Here is a 14,745-nt window from a genome sequence, read left to right as displayed (position 1 = left end):
CTTTTGCATTGATGTGGACGTCTTATTCTCTCAGTTTTGGGGACTCGGACTCTGGGCATAACAGAACAAATGTTTTTCTTTAACAGCCCGTCAAATCATAATTTAAACTGCATCATTAGAAATGGACTTTTTTGTGCATCACAGAAGAATGATCCTGAAAGGGACATTGCTGGTTCAAGTCCCTCATTTTTAAAAAAAAAAAGGGGAAGAAATGCATATAACAGGAAATAAACAAGTCAATTAGCATATTCACGTTGTGCAACAATGAGCTCTATCTGGTTTCAAAATAAAACCCACAATAAAACTATCACCAGAAATAAAATCATCCCCAATAGAACCCATGTCCATTAAGCATTGTCCTCCTGGCAACCACCAACCTGCTTTCTGTCTTGATGAATTTATCTATTCTGGAGGTTTCATTTAAATGGAATCACACAATATATGGCCTTTTTGTCTGCCTTCTGTCACTTCTTTCACATGTTCTTAAAGTTCACTCACAGTGTAGCACCGATCAGGACGTCATTCCTTTTTATGGACAAACACTATTCCTTAATGTAGATAAGCCACGTTTCTTTTAGCCGTCCATCTACTGATGGACACTTGGGTTGTTTCTGCCTTTTTTGGGTATTGTGAACAGAGCTTCTGTGAGCATTCGTGTACAAGGTTTTATGTGGACACATGTTCTCAGTTCTCTTGGGTAAATACCTAGGAGTGGAATTATTGGGTCACATGGTAAATCTATGTTTAATTTTTTGAGGAACCTTGAGTTTCTCTCTCTTTTTTTTTTTTGGCCACACTGTGTGGCATGCGGGATCTTAGTTCCTGAAACCCTGTCCCCTGCATTGGGAGTTCAGAACCTTAACCACTGAACTGCCTGGAAGTCCCAGGTCTCTCCTTTGTAAAAGAGATTTTTTGGGACTTCCCTTGTGGTCCAGTGATTAGGACTCCAGGCTTCCACTGCTGAGGGTCTGGGATCCCATAACCTACCCGGCATAGCCAAAGAGGAAAAAAAAGATATTTTTCTTGGGCCAGGGTTGTTGTTGTTGGTCAGTCGCTAAATTATGTCTGACTCTTGTGAGTCCATGGACTGTAGCCCGCCAGGCTCCTCTGTCCATGGGATTTCCCAGGCCAAGAATATTGGAGTTGGGCTGCTGTTTCCTTCTCCAGGGGATCTTCCCAACCCAGGGATTGAACCCACATCTCCTATATTGGCAGGAGAGTTCTTTACCACTGAGCCATCAGGGAAGCCCTGGGGCAGGGTGGGGAGGTTAAATCAGGAGCTTGGGATTAACAGATACACACCACTACCACGATATATACACAAAATAAAATAACAACCTACTGTACAGCACAGGGAACTATATTCAATGTATTATAATAACCAGAACGGAAAAGAACCTGAAACAGAAAATATGTATAACTGAATCACTTGGTTATACACCTGGAACACACTATTGTAAATCAACTATACTTCAATAAAAAAATTTTTAACATATATTTTCCTCAAGGGCAGGTGGGTACTCCAGATTCGTTTTCCACATCTATTAGTAGTAGTAGTGTTGGCTGCTCAGTTCTATCCGACTCTTTGTGACCCCATGGACTGTAGCCTGCCAGGCTCCTCTGTCCATGGAATTCTCCAGACCAGAGTACTGGAGTGGGTAGCCATTCCCTTCCCCAGGGTTCTTTCTCGACCTGGGGTTTGAACTCAAGTCTCTTGCATTGCAGGCAGATTCTTTACCATCTGAGCTACAGGGAAGACCCTGTTCCACATCTGTTACGACCAGTTTTTCATGGGTGACCAGCCTATCTTTGTTAAGTACACATAATATCCAAGTCTTGGTTTAGAATTAAAATGATGTTGCTGTTCTTTCAGGGGGCTCAATGGTAAAGAATCCACCTGCCAATGCAGGAGACACAGGAGGCGCAGGCTCCATTCCTGGGTCAGGAAGGTCCCCAGAGGAGGAAACGGCAACCCACTCCAGCGTTCTTGCCTGGAAGTTTCCGTAGACAGAGGGGCCTGGCGGGCTACTGCCCATGTGGTTGAAGAGAGCCAGATGCAACTGAGTACAATGAAGCCTGAAGCCTGCGCTTCCACTTAGGGTCCTGCCTGAGCCCTTACTGTCCTAGGGTTTGCCTGGCTCCTGGCGGCCAGCCAGCCTTCCCCCAGTCAGTGTGGTTCCTGTACCGCTAATGGCTGCAAATCGGGGTCACGGATCCACCCCCAAGGACTCAACACGCCTCTCCCCTTAGGAATAGCACTCCTGCCAAGAGATGCAGGTGGCAGATCTGATTCCATGCTAATCCTGTTTTACAGTTAGATTGTCTTCCCTTCTTAAGTGCTCCAAGTCCTCAATTTGCGAACCAAGTGGTCACAGATACTTGTCACGTGGCAACTGGAATTCAGCCTAAAATGATAGGACCTTTGCGCTTGCTGGCAAATGCCAAGTTGATGCTGTGGATTTTTCTAGGTCATGCCGAGTCCAGAAGATGGATACGTCCTTTAAACTCTCATCAGAGCCGTCTGTCTGTCCCTCCCTCCCGGGACCCATCAGTCTGCTGCGCAGAGCCAGGAGGAGGTGGGGTGTTTGACTGTGTCCTTCCTGGGCTCTCTGCATCGCTGCAACAGCCACCTGGCGCCCAGATGGGGCTCCCTCCCCTGGATCCTCTGCTGTGGTTGGGAGGGGTCAGCCCACAAGCATTTCTCTCGAGGACTTCTGTGTTCAGAACCATGCTCATGGCAGCTCTAGGAAGGAGACGGACACAGAAAAGAAAGGATACTTTCTTCGTATATGCTTCCCATTATATGCTCCTCCCAAGCCCATTCCATCTTTTGTTTTCTTTAAAAATAACTTTACTCCTTAGTCTATAAGCTTTGATAGGTAATCACTCGGCTCCCTCTTCTGTTTTGAGACAGGGAGTTTCAGAGGCGGCTACTAGGATCATCTGATGGTGCCTTGAAGGAGAAATGACATCTCGACTCATTTTCAAGATGCCAGTCACGTTGCCGTGGTCAGCACTTTAGGGCAAGGAGCAAAAAGGACAACAAGCCACTTTTGGAAGTGGCTCTCCTGTCGGATCGGCCCAGCATCACTCCCTTGGCAGCACAAAGCTTCGGGGGCACACGTGTGGAATGAGGTTACCATGTCCCTTGCCCCAGGGCCCCTCTCCTCAGCCCCAGCTGTCCAGCCCATCCTGTGTAATCATTACTTAAATGACCAGGGTTCTGTCTGGAAAGAATCGAAGGGTTTGACCTTCAGGAGGCCAGCCTCCAGGGAAGGGGAATGTCTATTTTCGGGATGTGGATAATGAGCGTCAGGGGCAGGCAAGCCCCACTCCAGGCACCCATCTTTTTTTGCAGCTTGGCAAAGTAGGGCGCTGGCCCCTCTTTGGCCTCCAGTGAATTGGCTTCTGTGAAGGAGGCCTGAGAGGCGAGAGGGATGCAACCCCAGGTGCCCACTAGGGGCCAGCAGGATGCCTTGAAAGGGCGTTCCCCATCTCCGGAGGTGGGTGAGAGAGGATGTCACCTCTGCTCTGTGGAAGTGGTCCATTCCCAGGTAGGAGGAAACCACCCCAGACCATTAGCGCCAAAGCGCTGCGTCCAGCCTGTTTGCTTTGGGAACAACCCAAGGACGCGGCTTAGCTTTGGAGTGATGTTAAAGTGGAAAACACTCTGCACAACAAAAAAGGCCCGGAAACCTGTGTACACACCCATCCCCTTGGCTTGGACGTGGGGGACCAAATAAAAGCGGCTCAGCGTTCCTGCTGCCTGGCTGCAGAGCGGCCAGGTCTCTCTTCCTGCTTTCCAGAAGTTCTCCTTTTGGGAATCACCCAAAGCAGTTTGACACGGTTGCTGACTGCTCTTCCCTTGAAGGAGACGACCAGTCACACAGCGTCTCTCGGAACCAATATGTGAAGTGAAGTCGCTTCAGTCGTGTCCCACTCTTTGCGACCCCATGGACTGTAGCTGACCAGGCTCCTCATTCCATCGAATTTTCCAGGCAAGAATACTGGAGTGGGTTGCCATTTCCTCCTCCAAGGGGTCTCCCGCCAATGCAGGCAGATGTTTTACCGTCTGAGCCACCAGGGAAGCCGAACCAGTATAAATGAGTAAGTGATTTCAAAGCACAGTTGAGGGCTTCCCGGGTAGCTCAGTGGTAAAGAGTCTGTCTGCCAATGCAGGAGTCATGGGTTCAATCCCTGATCTGGAAAGACGCCAGATGCCGCGGGGCCCCTAAGCGCATGCTCCACAGCTGTAACGCCTGTGCTCTGGAGCCCGGGAGCTGCAACTGCTGAACCCACACGCCCAGACTACTGAAGCCAGTGTGTTCCAGAGCCTGTGCTCCAGAACGAGAGAAGCCACGGCAATGAGAAGCCTGCACACAACTAGGAGTGGCAACTAGAGAAAGAAGTCCCTGCCCAGGAATAAAGATCCACACAGAAAAATAAAATTATTTCTTTAAAAAGAAAAGCACAGTTGGGTAGGGCAGGGGCTGGCTGCAGCCTCAGAAGGGGAACTTCTCTTCCCTCACGCGTGTCCAGGATGTGGGACTGAGTGCTGGAGACAGGCCAGAGCTCGCTGTAGAGAGCCCAAACCAGAGCTGATGTCAGCAAGAACCTATGAAATATTCCTAGCCACCGTTCTCCATGTGGCTGGCCTGGTCCAGCCTCATCACAGAGTGTAAAAGTAGCTAGACTGCCAGGCTTCATGACAGGAGCTGTGAGGACCATGTCTTTTGTGTGGTACCCAGTGGGCTGGGCCAGTGGAAGCCCTTCCTGCAGAGTGGGGAATTCTGCCAAACTCGAAATGGATGGGCAGGTCTGCGCCCCACCCTTTCCTCAGGTGAAAAGTCATTTGCAATCCTATAATTACTATGTTTAGTGAATATGCCACTTGCTCCTTCTCGGGCAATTTCTTTTTTTCCTCCTTTGCAGTTTTTAAAAATGGAAACCGGTGTTCTTTGCAGGGGCCTCTGTCTGATGAGTCAAAGACCACAAAGTCTACAGAATCATGTGTCAATGACCTCAGCAGGAATGTTTTCGGCCCCACCATGATGAATGCGAATTGAGGGAAACCAAGTTCCTGGTTTGTGTTCAGCTGGTACCACTGCGGATATGTGGAATGCTAGAAAGAAGGTTCTGGCGCCAAGTAAGGACATGATTCCCAGACATTCCCTACCCCACTGTGGTTGGCAGAATAATAGCCCCCAAAGATGTCTGTGTCATAGTTCCATGCGACCCATGAGTATGTTACTTTATATGGCAAAAGCGATTTTGCAGTTGTGACCAAGTTAAATTAAGGCTTTTGGAAGGGGAACTCAACCTGGGTTAGCCAGGTGGGGCCAATGTCATCACAGATGGAAGAACTTACAAGAGGGAGGCAAGAAGATCTGGGGGCTTCCCTGGTAGCTTAGCTGGTAAAGAATCTGCCTGCAATGCGGGAGACTCCAGTTTGATTCCTGGGTCAGGAAGATCCCCTGGAGCAGGGATAGGCTACCCACTCCAGTATTCTGGCCTGGAGAATTCCATGGATTGTATAGTCCTTGGGGTTGCAAAGAGTTGGACACGACTGAACTGAACGACTTTCACTTTCAGGAAGATCTGGGAGCTTCCCAGGTGGCAGCAGTGGTAAAGAACTCTCGTACCAACGCGGGAGATGTAAGAGACTCAGGTTCAATCCCCTGAGTGGGAAAGATTCCCCTGGAGGAGGAAATGGCAACCCACTCCAGTATTCTTGCCTGGAGAATCCCAAGGACAGAGGAGCCTGGAAGGCTACAGTCTTTAGGGTCGCAAAGAGTCAGACACAACTGAAATGACTTAGCACAGAGCAGGAAGGTCAGAGATGTGACAACAGAAGCAAAAGTCAGACGGAGACTTGGAGATGCTAGACTGCCAGCACGGAGGTGAAAGGAGGGATCCGCGGCCAAGGAATGCAGGTGCTTCTAGACGCTAGAACAGGAAGACAGCTCAGCCCTGCCAATCCATTCTAAACTTGTGACCTCCAGAACTGCAAGATGAGAAATCGGTGCAGCAATGAGAGCCCAGGACACTAACACAAAACCCAGCTTTGTTCTCCTAAGGACTGAGGAAGAAACCCATCTGCTCAGAAAACCAGAGATGCCATAAGCCAAGGTGCAGGGTAAGATCTGAAAGTTGGGGAGCTGGGGTGGTGTGCAAGCCTGGGCAAGGCCACCTGGCAGCACAGGTGTAAACAAGTTCCCCCAACAGTGGGAGGCGAGCAGGGCCAGTTCCCAGATCCCTTTCCTGCGACACCCACGGGAGCCTACACTGTTGCCCTCTCTGGAGACACCTAGTATTGTTTTTATTTTTTTTTAGTTTAAAAAGTGATACATCCATTCACACTAGAGTCCTCATAACTAACTGGGTTTTCCTCCCAGAGTAATTTGCATTCGAAAAAGAACATGCCCGCAGAAGATAATGCAGACCCTGAAACAAGAAATTTCAGCCAGATCTTTCACCAGGGAAGAGGGCCACGCGGTGGCCAAGGTGGAGCTTGCATGATGCATGCACAGGTTATGGGAGCGTGCTCAGTCGTGTCCAGTTTGTGACCCCATGGTCTGTAGCCCGCCAGGCTCCTCTGTCCATGGGATTTCCCAGCAAGAATACTGGAGTGGGTTGCCATGCCCTCCTCCTGGGGATCTTCCAGACCCAGGACTCAAACCTACATCTCCTGCCTTGACAGGTGGATTCTTTACCACTGAGCCACCTGGGAAGCCTGCACATACAGGTGAGGAACACCAAAGTTGGCCAGTCAACCACTAGTAGCTAGGGGAGAAGCCTGGAACAAGACACTGCCTCACAGGGCTTGAAAGGAACCGACCCTGCTGACATCTTAATCTTGGATTTCTTAAGAACCGTGATACAGTAAATTTCTAAATCACTCAGTCTGTGGTACCTTGTTATGACAACGCGAGGAAACTAACACAGATGCCTTCAGATGCCAGACCAGCAGCTAAAATGAGTGGTGGGGGTGAGGTCTTTTCGGGGAGGCTGTGCTAGTGAACTTCCCTGAAAGGGATGTGTCCCTCTGAGCAGGCCGGCTCAGATGTGGGGTGTGTGGGAGGCAGAGTCCAGAGACCCAGAGGAGACGATGGCTGGCAGCCTCGACAAGGACGTCTGTGAGGAGGAGGAGGCCACCTCCAAGGTAAAGCCAGGCTCACCCCACCACACCTGGAGCAGCTGAACCACCACGGAGACAGAAACTTGGAACACTGCCTGCAAGTCAGGAATCTCATGCGACCAGTCTGGTCTCCTGCATGCCCGTGCAGGGCACACCTCTCCACCCACAGCCTGCCACCCTCAATGCGTGGCAGGGTCACTGGGATTTCAGAATGGAAAACCACATCTGGGTCCATCCCAGGAGACCAGTCTTAAAAACAGTTTGTCAGGCTGGACACCTCCCTTTCCCTGCCCTGGCAGCCTTCCAGGCAGAAAGCCCTTGAGGTCAAGGCAGGCCGCGGGGTCCTGCAGTTCAGCCTGGGAGCTGGAACCTCAGGAACAGCTGAGATGGCAGGAATGAAGAAATGAATGTTAGTTGCTGAGCCGTGTCCAACTCTCTTCGACCCCATGGGCTGTCGCCCGCCAGGCTCCTCTGCCCATGGAATTCACTAGGCAAGAATAAATACTGGAGTGGGTAGCCAAGGAGATGGCAGGAAACCTCTCCTAATAAAAGCAAGTCATTTGCCATCTGGCAGCCTTGGCTCCAAGTTTCCAGAGAGCTGGGCTGGGCCCAGTGCATGCCTACTTGCTTTTTTCTAAAAAAAAAAAAAAAAAAGAACAAAAAAGGATCAGGTGTGTTCTGGGAAGGCTGCCCTCAAGGAGGAGGGAGGGTGACTGGGGGAGTTGGAACAGCAGTCTCTTTCCCCTCTGAGACAGGTGTACCTGATGGTTGGTGACAGAGACAGATCAAGCCTCATGCCAGGCCTGTGGCCACAGCAGCCAGTTGCTTAATCAGAACCTGGAAGATGAAGCCTGGAGAGGGCTTCCAGATGCTTCCTCTTTCTCAGAGCGATTGAGCAGCGGGGTGGGTGAGGCAGCTCTGTGGCAAGCAACACGTGGAGCGGATGGATACTCAAACGCCAGCTAGAAGCCTGGGGTCAGCTGGGCCTCCCGGGCTGGGGGCTGGGATCTGGGTTTGCTTCTCAGCTCTGTAGGGAGCTGTTCAGTGGCTTAGCTAGGCAAGACCCTTCACCTCTTAGGGTTTCACTTCCCCCAGTTATCAAAAGGGGAAAAGCATCTTCCTCTTGCCCAATCCGGTCTCCTGGGCCATGGGTACTGACGAGGGTCTCTGGAGATGAAATAAAGCTCTTTAGAGAGGGGCTGGGGGTGGGGCGGGCCGGGAGGGAGGGAGGCCGGAGGGAGGAGGTGACAGACGAGAATGAAGCGGGCAGAGCAGGGACCTTGGGGGTGGGGACGGGGGCTGGGGAGAGGCGGCCGGGAGGACAGAGGAGCCTTTGTGCGGATTGGAACCGGGGCCAGAGGGCTCTGCCCTTCACCTCCCTCCCACTGGGCTCTCGGAGGCCGGATAACAGCCCAGCAGGCCGCCCCGCCTCCCTCGCCGCTGGGTTTCCAGTTAACCCCGCCCCCGCGCGGCCGCACGACCCCGGGGGCTCCAGCTAGGGAGGCGGAGGGACCCTGCGGCAGGTGGGCTTTCTCACTAGGCTCGTGCACGGCCACGTCCTCGCTTCCCGGGCCTGAGTCCCACCAGACTCCGAGGTTTAAGCAGCGGCTTCTCAGGACTGATGGAAGCGCTCGCGGGGAGAAGAGGGAGGCCGCCCCCCTCCAAGATCCGAGATCCCCGGGAGCATCACGCCGCGTCCTGGGTCTTCCAGGCGCCCAAAGCCCTGACTTTGACCGTAGTCCTGGCTGGAGGAGCAGGCAGGCGAGGGAGGAGGGGGAGAGGAGAGCCGAGGGATCCAGCCCGGGCTCCCGCAAGGAGCCCCCTCCTCCCGCCGGCGCTGGCGTCCCCGCGTCGCGTGACCGCGGCACTGCGGCTGCAGCGCGGCGCTCGGCTCCTGGCGCCGGATTCCTGGCCGGGGGGTGGGGAGCCTGGAGGTTCAAGATCAGACCTCGGTGGACTCCGGTCGCGGCGCTACTAGAGGGTGATGACGCCCCGCCCCGCTCCCCGCTCGGGTTCTTAGTTTCGCAGTTTCTCGACCCGTGAAAGCATCGCTGAGTCACCTTCCCGGAACGCGCTCGGGACACTCACGACACAGCCAGGAGAGCCCCCAGAGCTGCGCAGGGCGGAGGTGGCCACCACCCGGCCGTGTGCCAGGCCAACGGCCCTGGGACCCACGCGTCCCAACCTGAGCCTCTCCCCTACCCGGGGCCCCGCCCCGCCAGGTGTTGGGGAACAGGGCCGCCTGGGTTCTCTCGCAAAGGGGTACCTCGGAGTCGTGCCGAGACCTGCCTCTTCTCGACTTTCAGGGGCGATGGGAAGCGAGACGTCTGCGAATGGGTGTCGGGTGGGGGCAGGTGTGGGCGCGTGAGCACCCTGCAGCCCCGGCCTGCACCAGCTAAGCCTCCTACAGCGGTTTGCTCTTTTCTAATTTTGGTTAGAGAGTTAGAAACTTGGTAACTTGACCTTGGCAACTTCCTCCTCTGGGTCGCCACACACTACCCACCCCCCCCCCCCCCACCCCCCCGGCACAGGGAGCCTACTCGAGCGGGTCGTGGACACTTTCAGGTCGGACACTTACTTGCCGGTGATGTGTTTATCACACCCCGTTGACACCCGAGGCCCGGGCCAGTTTGCAGCTCCCCGCTGAGCCAGCGGGGGCGACGGAGGACACGCCCCCATGCTTGGCTCCCCAATCCAAATGGGGTCGCCTAGGCCTGTTTACACCGCCAAGGTCCTTTCAGGTGGGTGAGGGACGCGGGGCCTGGAGCGCTCGCTGGTTCAGGAGAGCCTCGATGTTGTCCTCTGGGAAAAGCACCCAACTTTTGAGGTTTCCAAGGCCCCCTCCTCCGGACCGCGTCCCCCCCGCGCTGCTGGCCCTCACTCCGGGGATGGCTCCTCCGGCTGTCTCAGGCTCCGTGGCCGTGCGGTCCAGGAGGCTAAAAATAACTCGGGGGGGGGGATGGGAGCGGCTGCAGCGACACCCCAGCACGAAGTGAGGGGTACCTGGCGGGGCCTGGACCTCGAAATCAGGGTGGGATTGGGGGGCGCGGGCAGCGGGGCAGGTTCCACCAGGAGACTATCCAATGACAGGCAAGGGTCTAACCAGAGACCTGAGCCACGCGCGCCTGGAGCCCCATCAGGGGGCCCCTCAGATTTTGCGCGCCGCGGCCTGTGATGCGCGTTCACCCTCGCGCGCCCGGGACGCTGCGCTCGCGGCGCGCCGCTAGTGGCCGGGCCTGGGGCTCCGCGCCTCGCCAGCAGCCTCCAGGTCTCCCGCCAGGCCGCGTCGCTCGCCTTCCTTCTGGGTCCGAGAGTCCCCAGACCTAGCCAAAGGGCTGCGCGCTTGGCCGAACCGTGGGCGCGGACCGGGCGGGGGCGGAGCGGCGAGGCCGGGGCCCGGCTGGCTTGCGCCGTGCCGGGCGCGGGTTCCACCCCCGCGAACGCCTGGGCCGCGGGGCGTGGCCAGGCCGGGAGGCTAGGCACGGCGCCCTCCCCGAAGTTGAGCGAAAAGTTTGAGACTGGAGGCAGCGAGGCCGCGCAGTCAGCGTTTACTCGGCGCTCCGGTTGCTCCGCAGATGCGAGGCTGAGCCCGGGACCGGCTGTGTTCAGCCCTAGGCCACTGTGGGGAACGGAGGTAGCGCTTCCCCAGGAAACTGGACCGACTGGGTAGGGCTGGCCGCCTGCCCTGCTGTCTCGCTCTTCTTGGCTTCCTGGGGGGGCCGGGGGAGCTGCCGTGCAGCACATGGCCTCCGCGCCCACTCGGCTCTGGCTGAGGGAGGTGGTGGCTGGTGGCCCGGCTCCGGCTCAGCCTCCGCGCGACTTCGGCGCCGCTTCCACGAGCGCTGCGCGCGGCACCGCAGAGCCCGGCCCTTGGAAACGCGTGCGGCGATCCGGGCAGCTCCAGAGCTCGGGGTAGAGGACACGGCGACCCGGCTGTTTCGGGCCGAGGATCCCTCTCCCCGAACTTCGCTCGCGGCGATGGCCACTTACCTTCTGGGATTTTTTTACGCAACTGGACTCCCCTCCCCCTGGCGGCCCCCGGGGAGGGGCTTGAAGACCCGATCCCACGGAGAGAGCCCGGGCTCTGACTCATCGTCGGGCCGGAACCTGAGGTCCTAGAAAAGACAGGCTCTCAGGAAAAGACCCTTTCCCCCTGGGGAGGGTGGGAGCTCAGTTCCAGGACCCGAGCGCTCTTGGTGGCACTGGACCTCGGCTTTCTGGACCTCTCGGAAAACTAGGCGATGCCGGTGCGCGCGACTCCCAGAGCGTGGTCCCAGAACCTAACGGGGCGCCCCCCACCTCAGGGGGCCGCTCCAGACTCCACCAGCGCGGTTTCCTCTCCCTCAGATCCGGCAACCGCAGGGAATGACGCGGGCGGGGAGGGCGAGCCCCACAGCCGTCACCGAGAGGCCCGCCTGGGCAGCACCGATAAGGAGCTGAAGTCAGGAGCCGCCGCTGCGGACAGCGTCCGGACAGTGCCGGGGACCCCTCGGCAGCGGGGGCCAGGGGGCGAGGTCATGGATGCAGGTTTGTGGGGGCCTGGAGGGGAAGGCCTGTAGGGGGATCCCTTCTCTCCCCGGTGAGGAAAGTTGGCCGGAGTCAACTGAACAAAAGAGGGGCTGGGGACCCTGGAGAGAAGCCCTTTCCCCCACGAGACCAGAAGCTGGTTGGGAGTCTGAGTCCAGCCAAACTGGCTGGGTGTGGAGCGTGGGGCTCCCGCTGGAGCGCCCCGCTGGAGGCCACTGCCGCTGGCCAGGCTCAGTTGGATCCATTACCCGTGGATTTCAGGCGCTGCGTTTCCACCCGGGTGCCCGCGTTGTGATCCTCAGCCCCTAGTGGCGGGTTCTGGTTTATGCTTACAGCGGGAGGCTCCCGGAACCCGCTCCCAAGGCCCTGCCACGTGCTGGTGCTGTTAAATCCGCGCGGGGGCAAGGGCAAAGCCCTGCAGCTCTTCTGGAGCCACGTGCAGCCGCTGCTGGCCCAGGCCGACGTCTCCTTCACGCTGATGCTCACTGGTGAGTGTCTCCCCGGGAGCGGGCGCGGGGAGCATCCCTAGCCAGGGGACCCGCCCCTCCAACCTCCCACCTTGATAGCCGCGCCCTCTGCACAGAGCGGCGGAACCACGCCCGGGAGCTGGTGCGCGCCGAGGACCTGAGACGCTGGGACGCGCTGGTGGTCATGTCCGGGGACGGGCTGATCCATGAGGTCAGGCCTTCCCAGCAGAGGCTGGGCCTGGGTCTGGGTCGTGGGGGCGCCGAGGCGGGTGGGGGGAGCTTCCCAGGCTGAGGCCGCCTGTGCTCTAACAGGTGGTGAACGGGCTCATGGAGCGGCCTGACTGGGAGACCGCCATCCAGAAGCCCCTGTGTAGCCTCCCGGCCGGCTCTGGCAATGCGGTGGCCGCTTCTTTGAACTATTACGCCGGGTGAGAGCCAGGGTCCAAGCGGCCTTATTTCCCCTCAGGGCTTTCTTTTATGAGTGCCCGCGAACCACCACTCCTCTCTGGAGCCCTGAGCCTCTGTTCCAGGGTTCTCTCTCTCTCTCTCTCTCTGTCTGTCTCTGTCTGTCTCTGTCTCTCTCTGTCTCTCTCTCTCTCCAACTCCCTCCAGGGGCTCAGGGTCACTTTGGCCTGCCCCAGCTCCCCGGGAGGAGGAAGGGGAGGTCGTGTAAGGGCCCTCCTCATCTGACTCCCTCCCCTGCAGGTATGAGCAGGTGACTAAGGAAGACCTCCTGACCAACTGCACGCAGCTGCTGTGCCGCCGGCTGCTGGCGCCCATGGACCTGCTATCCCTGCAGACCGCCTGCGGGCAGCGCCTCTTCTCCGTGCTCAGCCTGGCATGGGGTTTCATCGCCGACGTGGATCTGGAGAGCGAGAAGTTTCGGCGCCTGGGCGAGATCCGCTTCACTCTAGGCACCTGCCTGCGCCTGGTGGCCCTGCGCACCTACCGGGGCACCCTGGCCTACCTGCCCGCAGAAACGCTGGCCTCCAGGAGGGGCCCCTCCCCGGCTCGGGCCCCGCAGGCCCCCGCGGACACCCACGTGGTGCCCCTGGAGCAGCCAGTGCCTCCTCACTGGACGGTGGTGCCGGAGCAGGACTTCGTGCTGGTGTTGGCACTCCTGCACTCCCACCTGGCCAGTGAGCTTTTCACGGCCCCCATGGGCCGCTGTTCAGCCGGCACCATGCATCTGTTCTACGTGCGCGCCGGCGTGTCCCGGGCCACGCTGCTGCGCCTCTTCCTGGCCATGGAGAAAGGCAGGCACATGGAGTGCCACTGCCCCCACCTGGTGTATGTGCCCGTGGTTGCCTTCCGCCTGGAGCCCAAGGATGGGAAGGGTGTGTTTGCTGTGGATGGGGAACTGCTGATCAGTGAGGCTGTCCAGGGCCAGGTTCTCCCCAACTACTTCTGGATGGTCAGTGGCTACAGGGAGTCCCCACCCTCTCTGAAACCGCAGCCCTCACCCCGCAGGAAGTCTCAGCAGAGGCCGCCCCCAGCAGAGCGCCGGTGACTCCGTGGGCTTTGCCAGTGCCTTTGTCTACTTGGTTTACTCTGTGCTCAGGCCCCCCACCCCTCTCTCCCTCCTCCCCCAGGACTGGAGGGCCTGTCCACAGCACACGTGGTGAGCTGGGAGGAGGAGGAGGAGGAGACGCTGGAGGAGGGTGGGAAAGACCGGCTCTGCCCACCAAAGGCCAGATGGTGTTGGGGTAGAAGCAGGGAAGCCACCCTCAAATCAGATCTGAATAAAGTGACATTCCCAGCCTGCTGGTCTTATCCTAGGGGGTGCAGAGAGTGGGGTCTTGCTTCTGCCGGGGCTCTAGAATTTAACCTGATGACCAGCCCAGTGGTCCCTCCTGGATGGGGCAGTGTGTGGTACTAGCCCCTGGGAAGTCATTTTGGTAGTGGGCACAGGACCAGAGCTGGTCCAGGCTGCTTTTGCAGGAGTTGGGGCCCTGCCCCAGTGATGATTATACAGTCTGGTTTGGAGCCAACTGCCTCTTGGCACAGGTAGGAAGACTGAGGTTTAGAGCAAGTCTTACCTAGGGCCATACAGCCAGCGCATCTCAGCCAAAAGGGAGACTGTCCCGGAGTTAGGAGCACTGGGGAAATCTGGCAAGGAGCAACAGAGGTCAAAATAGCAGAGAGCTGTCCCCCTTTTTACAAGGAGTCTGTCGTCTGTCCAGGGCAGGCTCTGGGGCTCCCCTGCCCTCATCTGTCCTTGTTGGGGAGCAGTGGGCTGGGGTTTAAATGGAAGCAGCGGTGAGGAGGGGCAGATTCCAGCCATCAAGAGTGACTTTGAGCCCAGGCCAGCCCCCTCCAGCATCTGGAAGGAGCTGAACTGGTGGACCTGGTCAGAGGCCCCCGGGGACCAGAGATGCTGCTGCTGCCCTGCTGAAAGGTGGCTCCAGGACCCAGGCCCTGCTCAGAGGCAAGAGCACCCACCCACTGAACTTCTAGACCCTCATCTCCCGGCCCCTGTGAGTCCTTGATGGGAGATGAAGAGGCTTGGGAGTGGGCTAGGTGGGGAAGGGGCTGCTGCCTTGAGATGCCCCCCACCCCCTGCCCCCCAGCCACAGGGACCTTTCCTTCCCCTGGGGAGGGTGTGTGAGGTGC

General features: G+C 57.5%; 2 protein-coding genes across 10 annotated transcripts in view; one reads left to right on the top strand and one right to left on the bottom strand.

Annotated features, from left to right (window-relative positions):
- PRPSAP1 (phosphoribosyl pyrophosphate synthetase associated protein 1) overlaps positions 1 to 11,966 on the bottom strand; it is a 65,043-nt gene extending 53,077 nt beyond the window's left edge. The window contains exons 1-2 of the mRNA XM_069542166.1: positions 11,914 to 11,966; positions 11,129 to 11,253 (exon numbers count right to left, since the gene is read on the bottom strand). The gene's annotated coding sequence lies outside the window, so the exon portion shown is untranslated. The remainder of the gene's footprint in view (positions 1 to 11,128; positions 11,254 to 11,913) is intronic.
- SPHK1 (sphingosine kinase 1) lies at positions 8,427 to 13,894 on the top strand. 9 transcript variants are annotated; one of them, XM_069542139.1, is made up of 6 exons: positions 8,427 to 8,661; positions 11,486 to 11,665; positions 12,001 to 12,153; positions 12,249 to 12,343; positions 12,445 to 12,560; positions 12,838 to 13,894. In XM_069542139.1, exons 2-6 carry the CDS (start codon positions 11,656 to 11,658, stop codon positions 13,640 to 13,642), a joined length of 1,179 nt encoding a protein of 392 aa, XP_069398240.1. In that variant the 5' UTR covers positions 8,427 to 8,661; positions 11,486 to 11,655; the 3' UTR covers positions 13,643 to 13,894. The 9 variants fall into 9 exon arrangements, with proteins under 9 accessions (XP_069398240.1, XP_069398244.1, XP_069398235.1 ...); XM_069542143.1 differs by having other exon boundaries at positions 8,474 to 8,661; positions 11,927 to 12,153; XM_069542134.1 differs by lacking the exon at positions 8,427 to 8,661 and adding an exon at positions 9,062 to 9,879.
- Positions 13,895 to 14,745: the final 851 nt, after the last annotated feature.

This window comes from Ovis canadensis, chromosome 11 (genome assembly GCF_042477335.2).
Source record: "Ovis canadensis isolate MfBH-ARS-UI-01 breed Bighorn chromosome 11, ARS-UI_OviCan_v2, whole genome shotgun sequence".
Taxonomy (NCBI): domain Eukaryota; kingdom Metazoa; phylum Chordata; class Mammalia; order Artiodactyla; family Bovidae; genus Ovis; species Ovis canadensis.
The sequence above is the reverse complement of the archived record's forward strand: the minus strand, read 5'-3'. Positions and strand labels throughout refer to the sequence as shown.

Excerpts from the sequence above, each read along its gene's own strand:
- SPHK1 (XM_069542133.1), top strand. The coding sequence starts at position 11,380 with ATGCCGGTGCGCGCGACTCCCAGAGCGTGGTCCCAGAACCTAACGGGG. Across the intron at positions 12,154-12,248 it reads CTTCACGCTGATGCTCACTG|AGCGGCGGAACCACGCCCGG; the intron begins GTGAGTGTCTCC and ends CCCTCTGCACAG. Across the intron at positions 12,561-12,837 it reads TCTTTGAACTATTACGCCGG|GTATGAGCAGGTGACTAAGG; the intron begins GTGAGAGCCAGG and ends CCTCCCCTGCAG.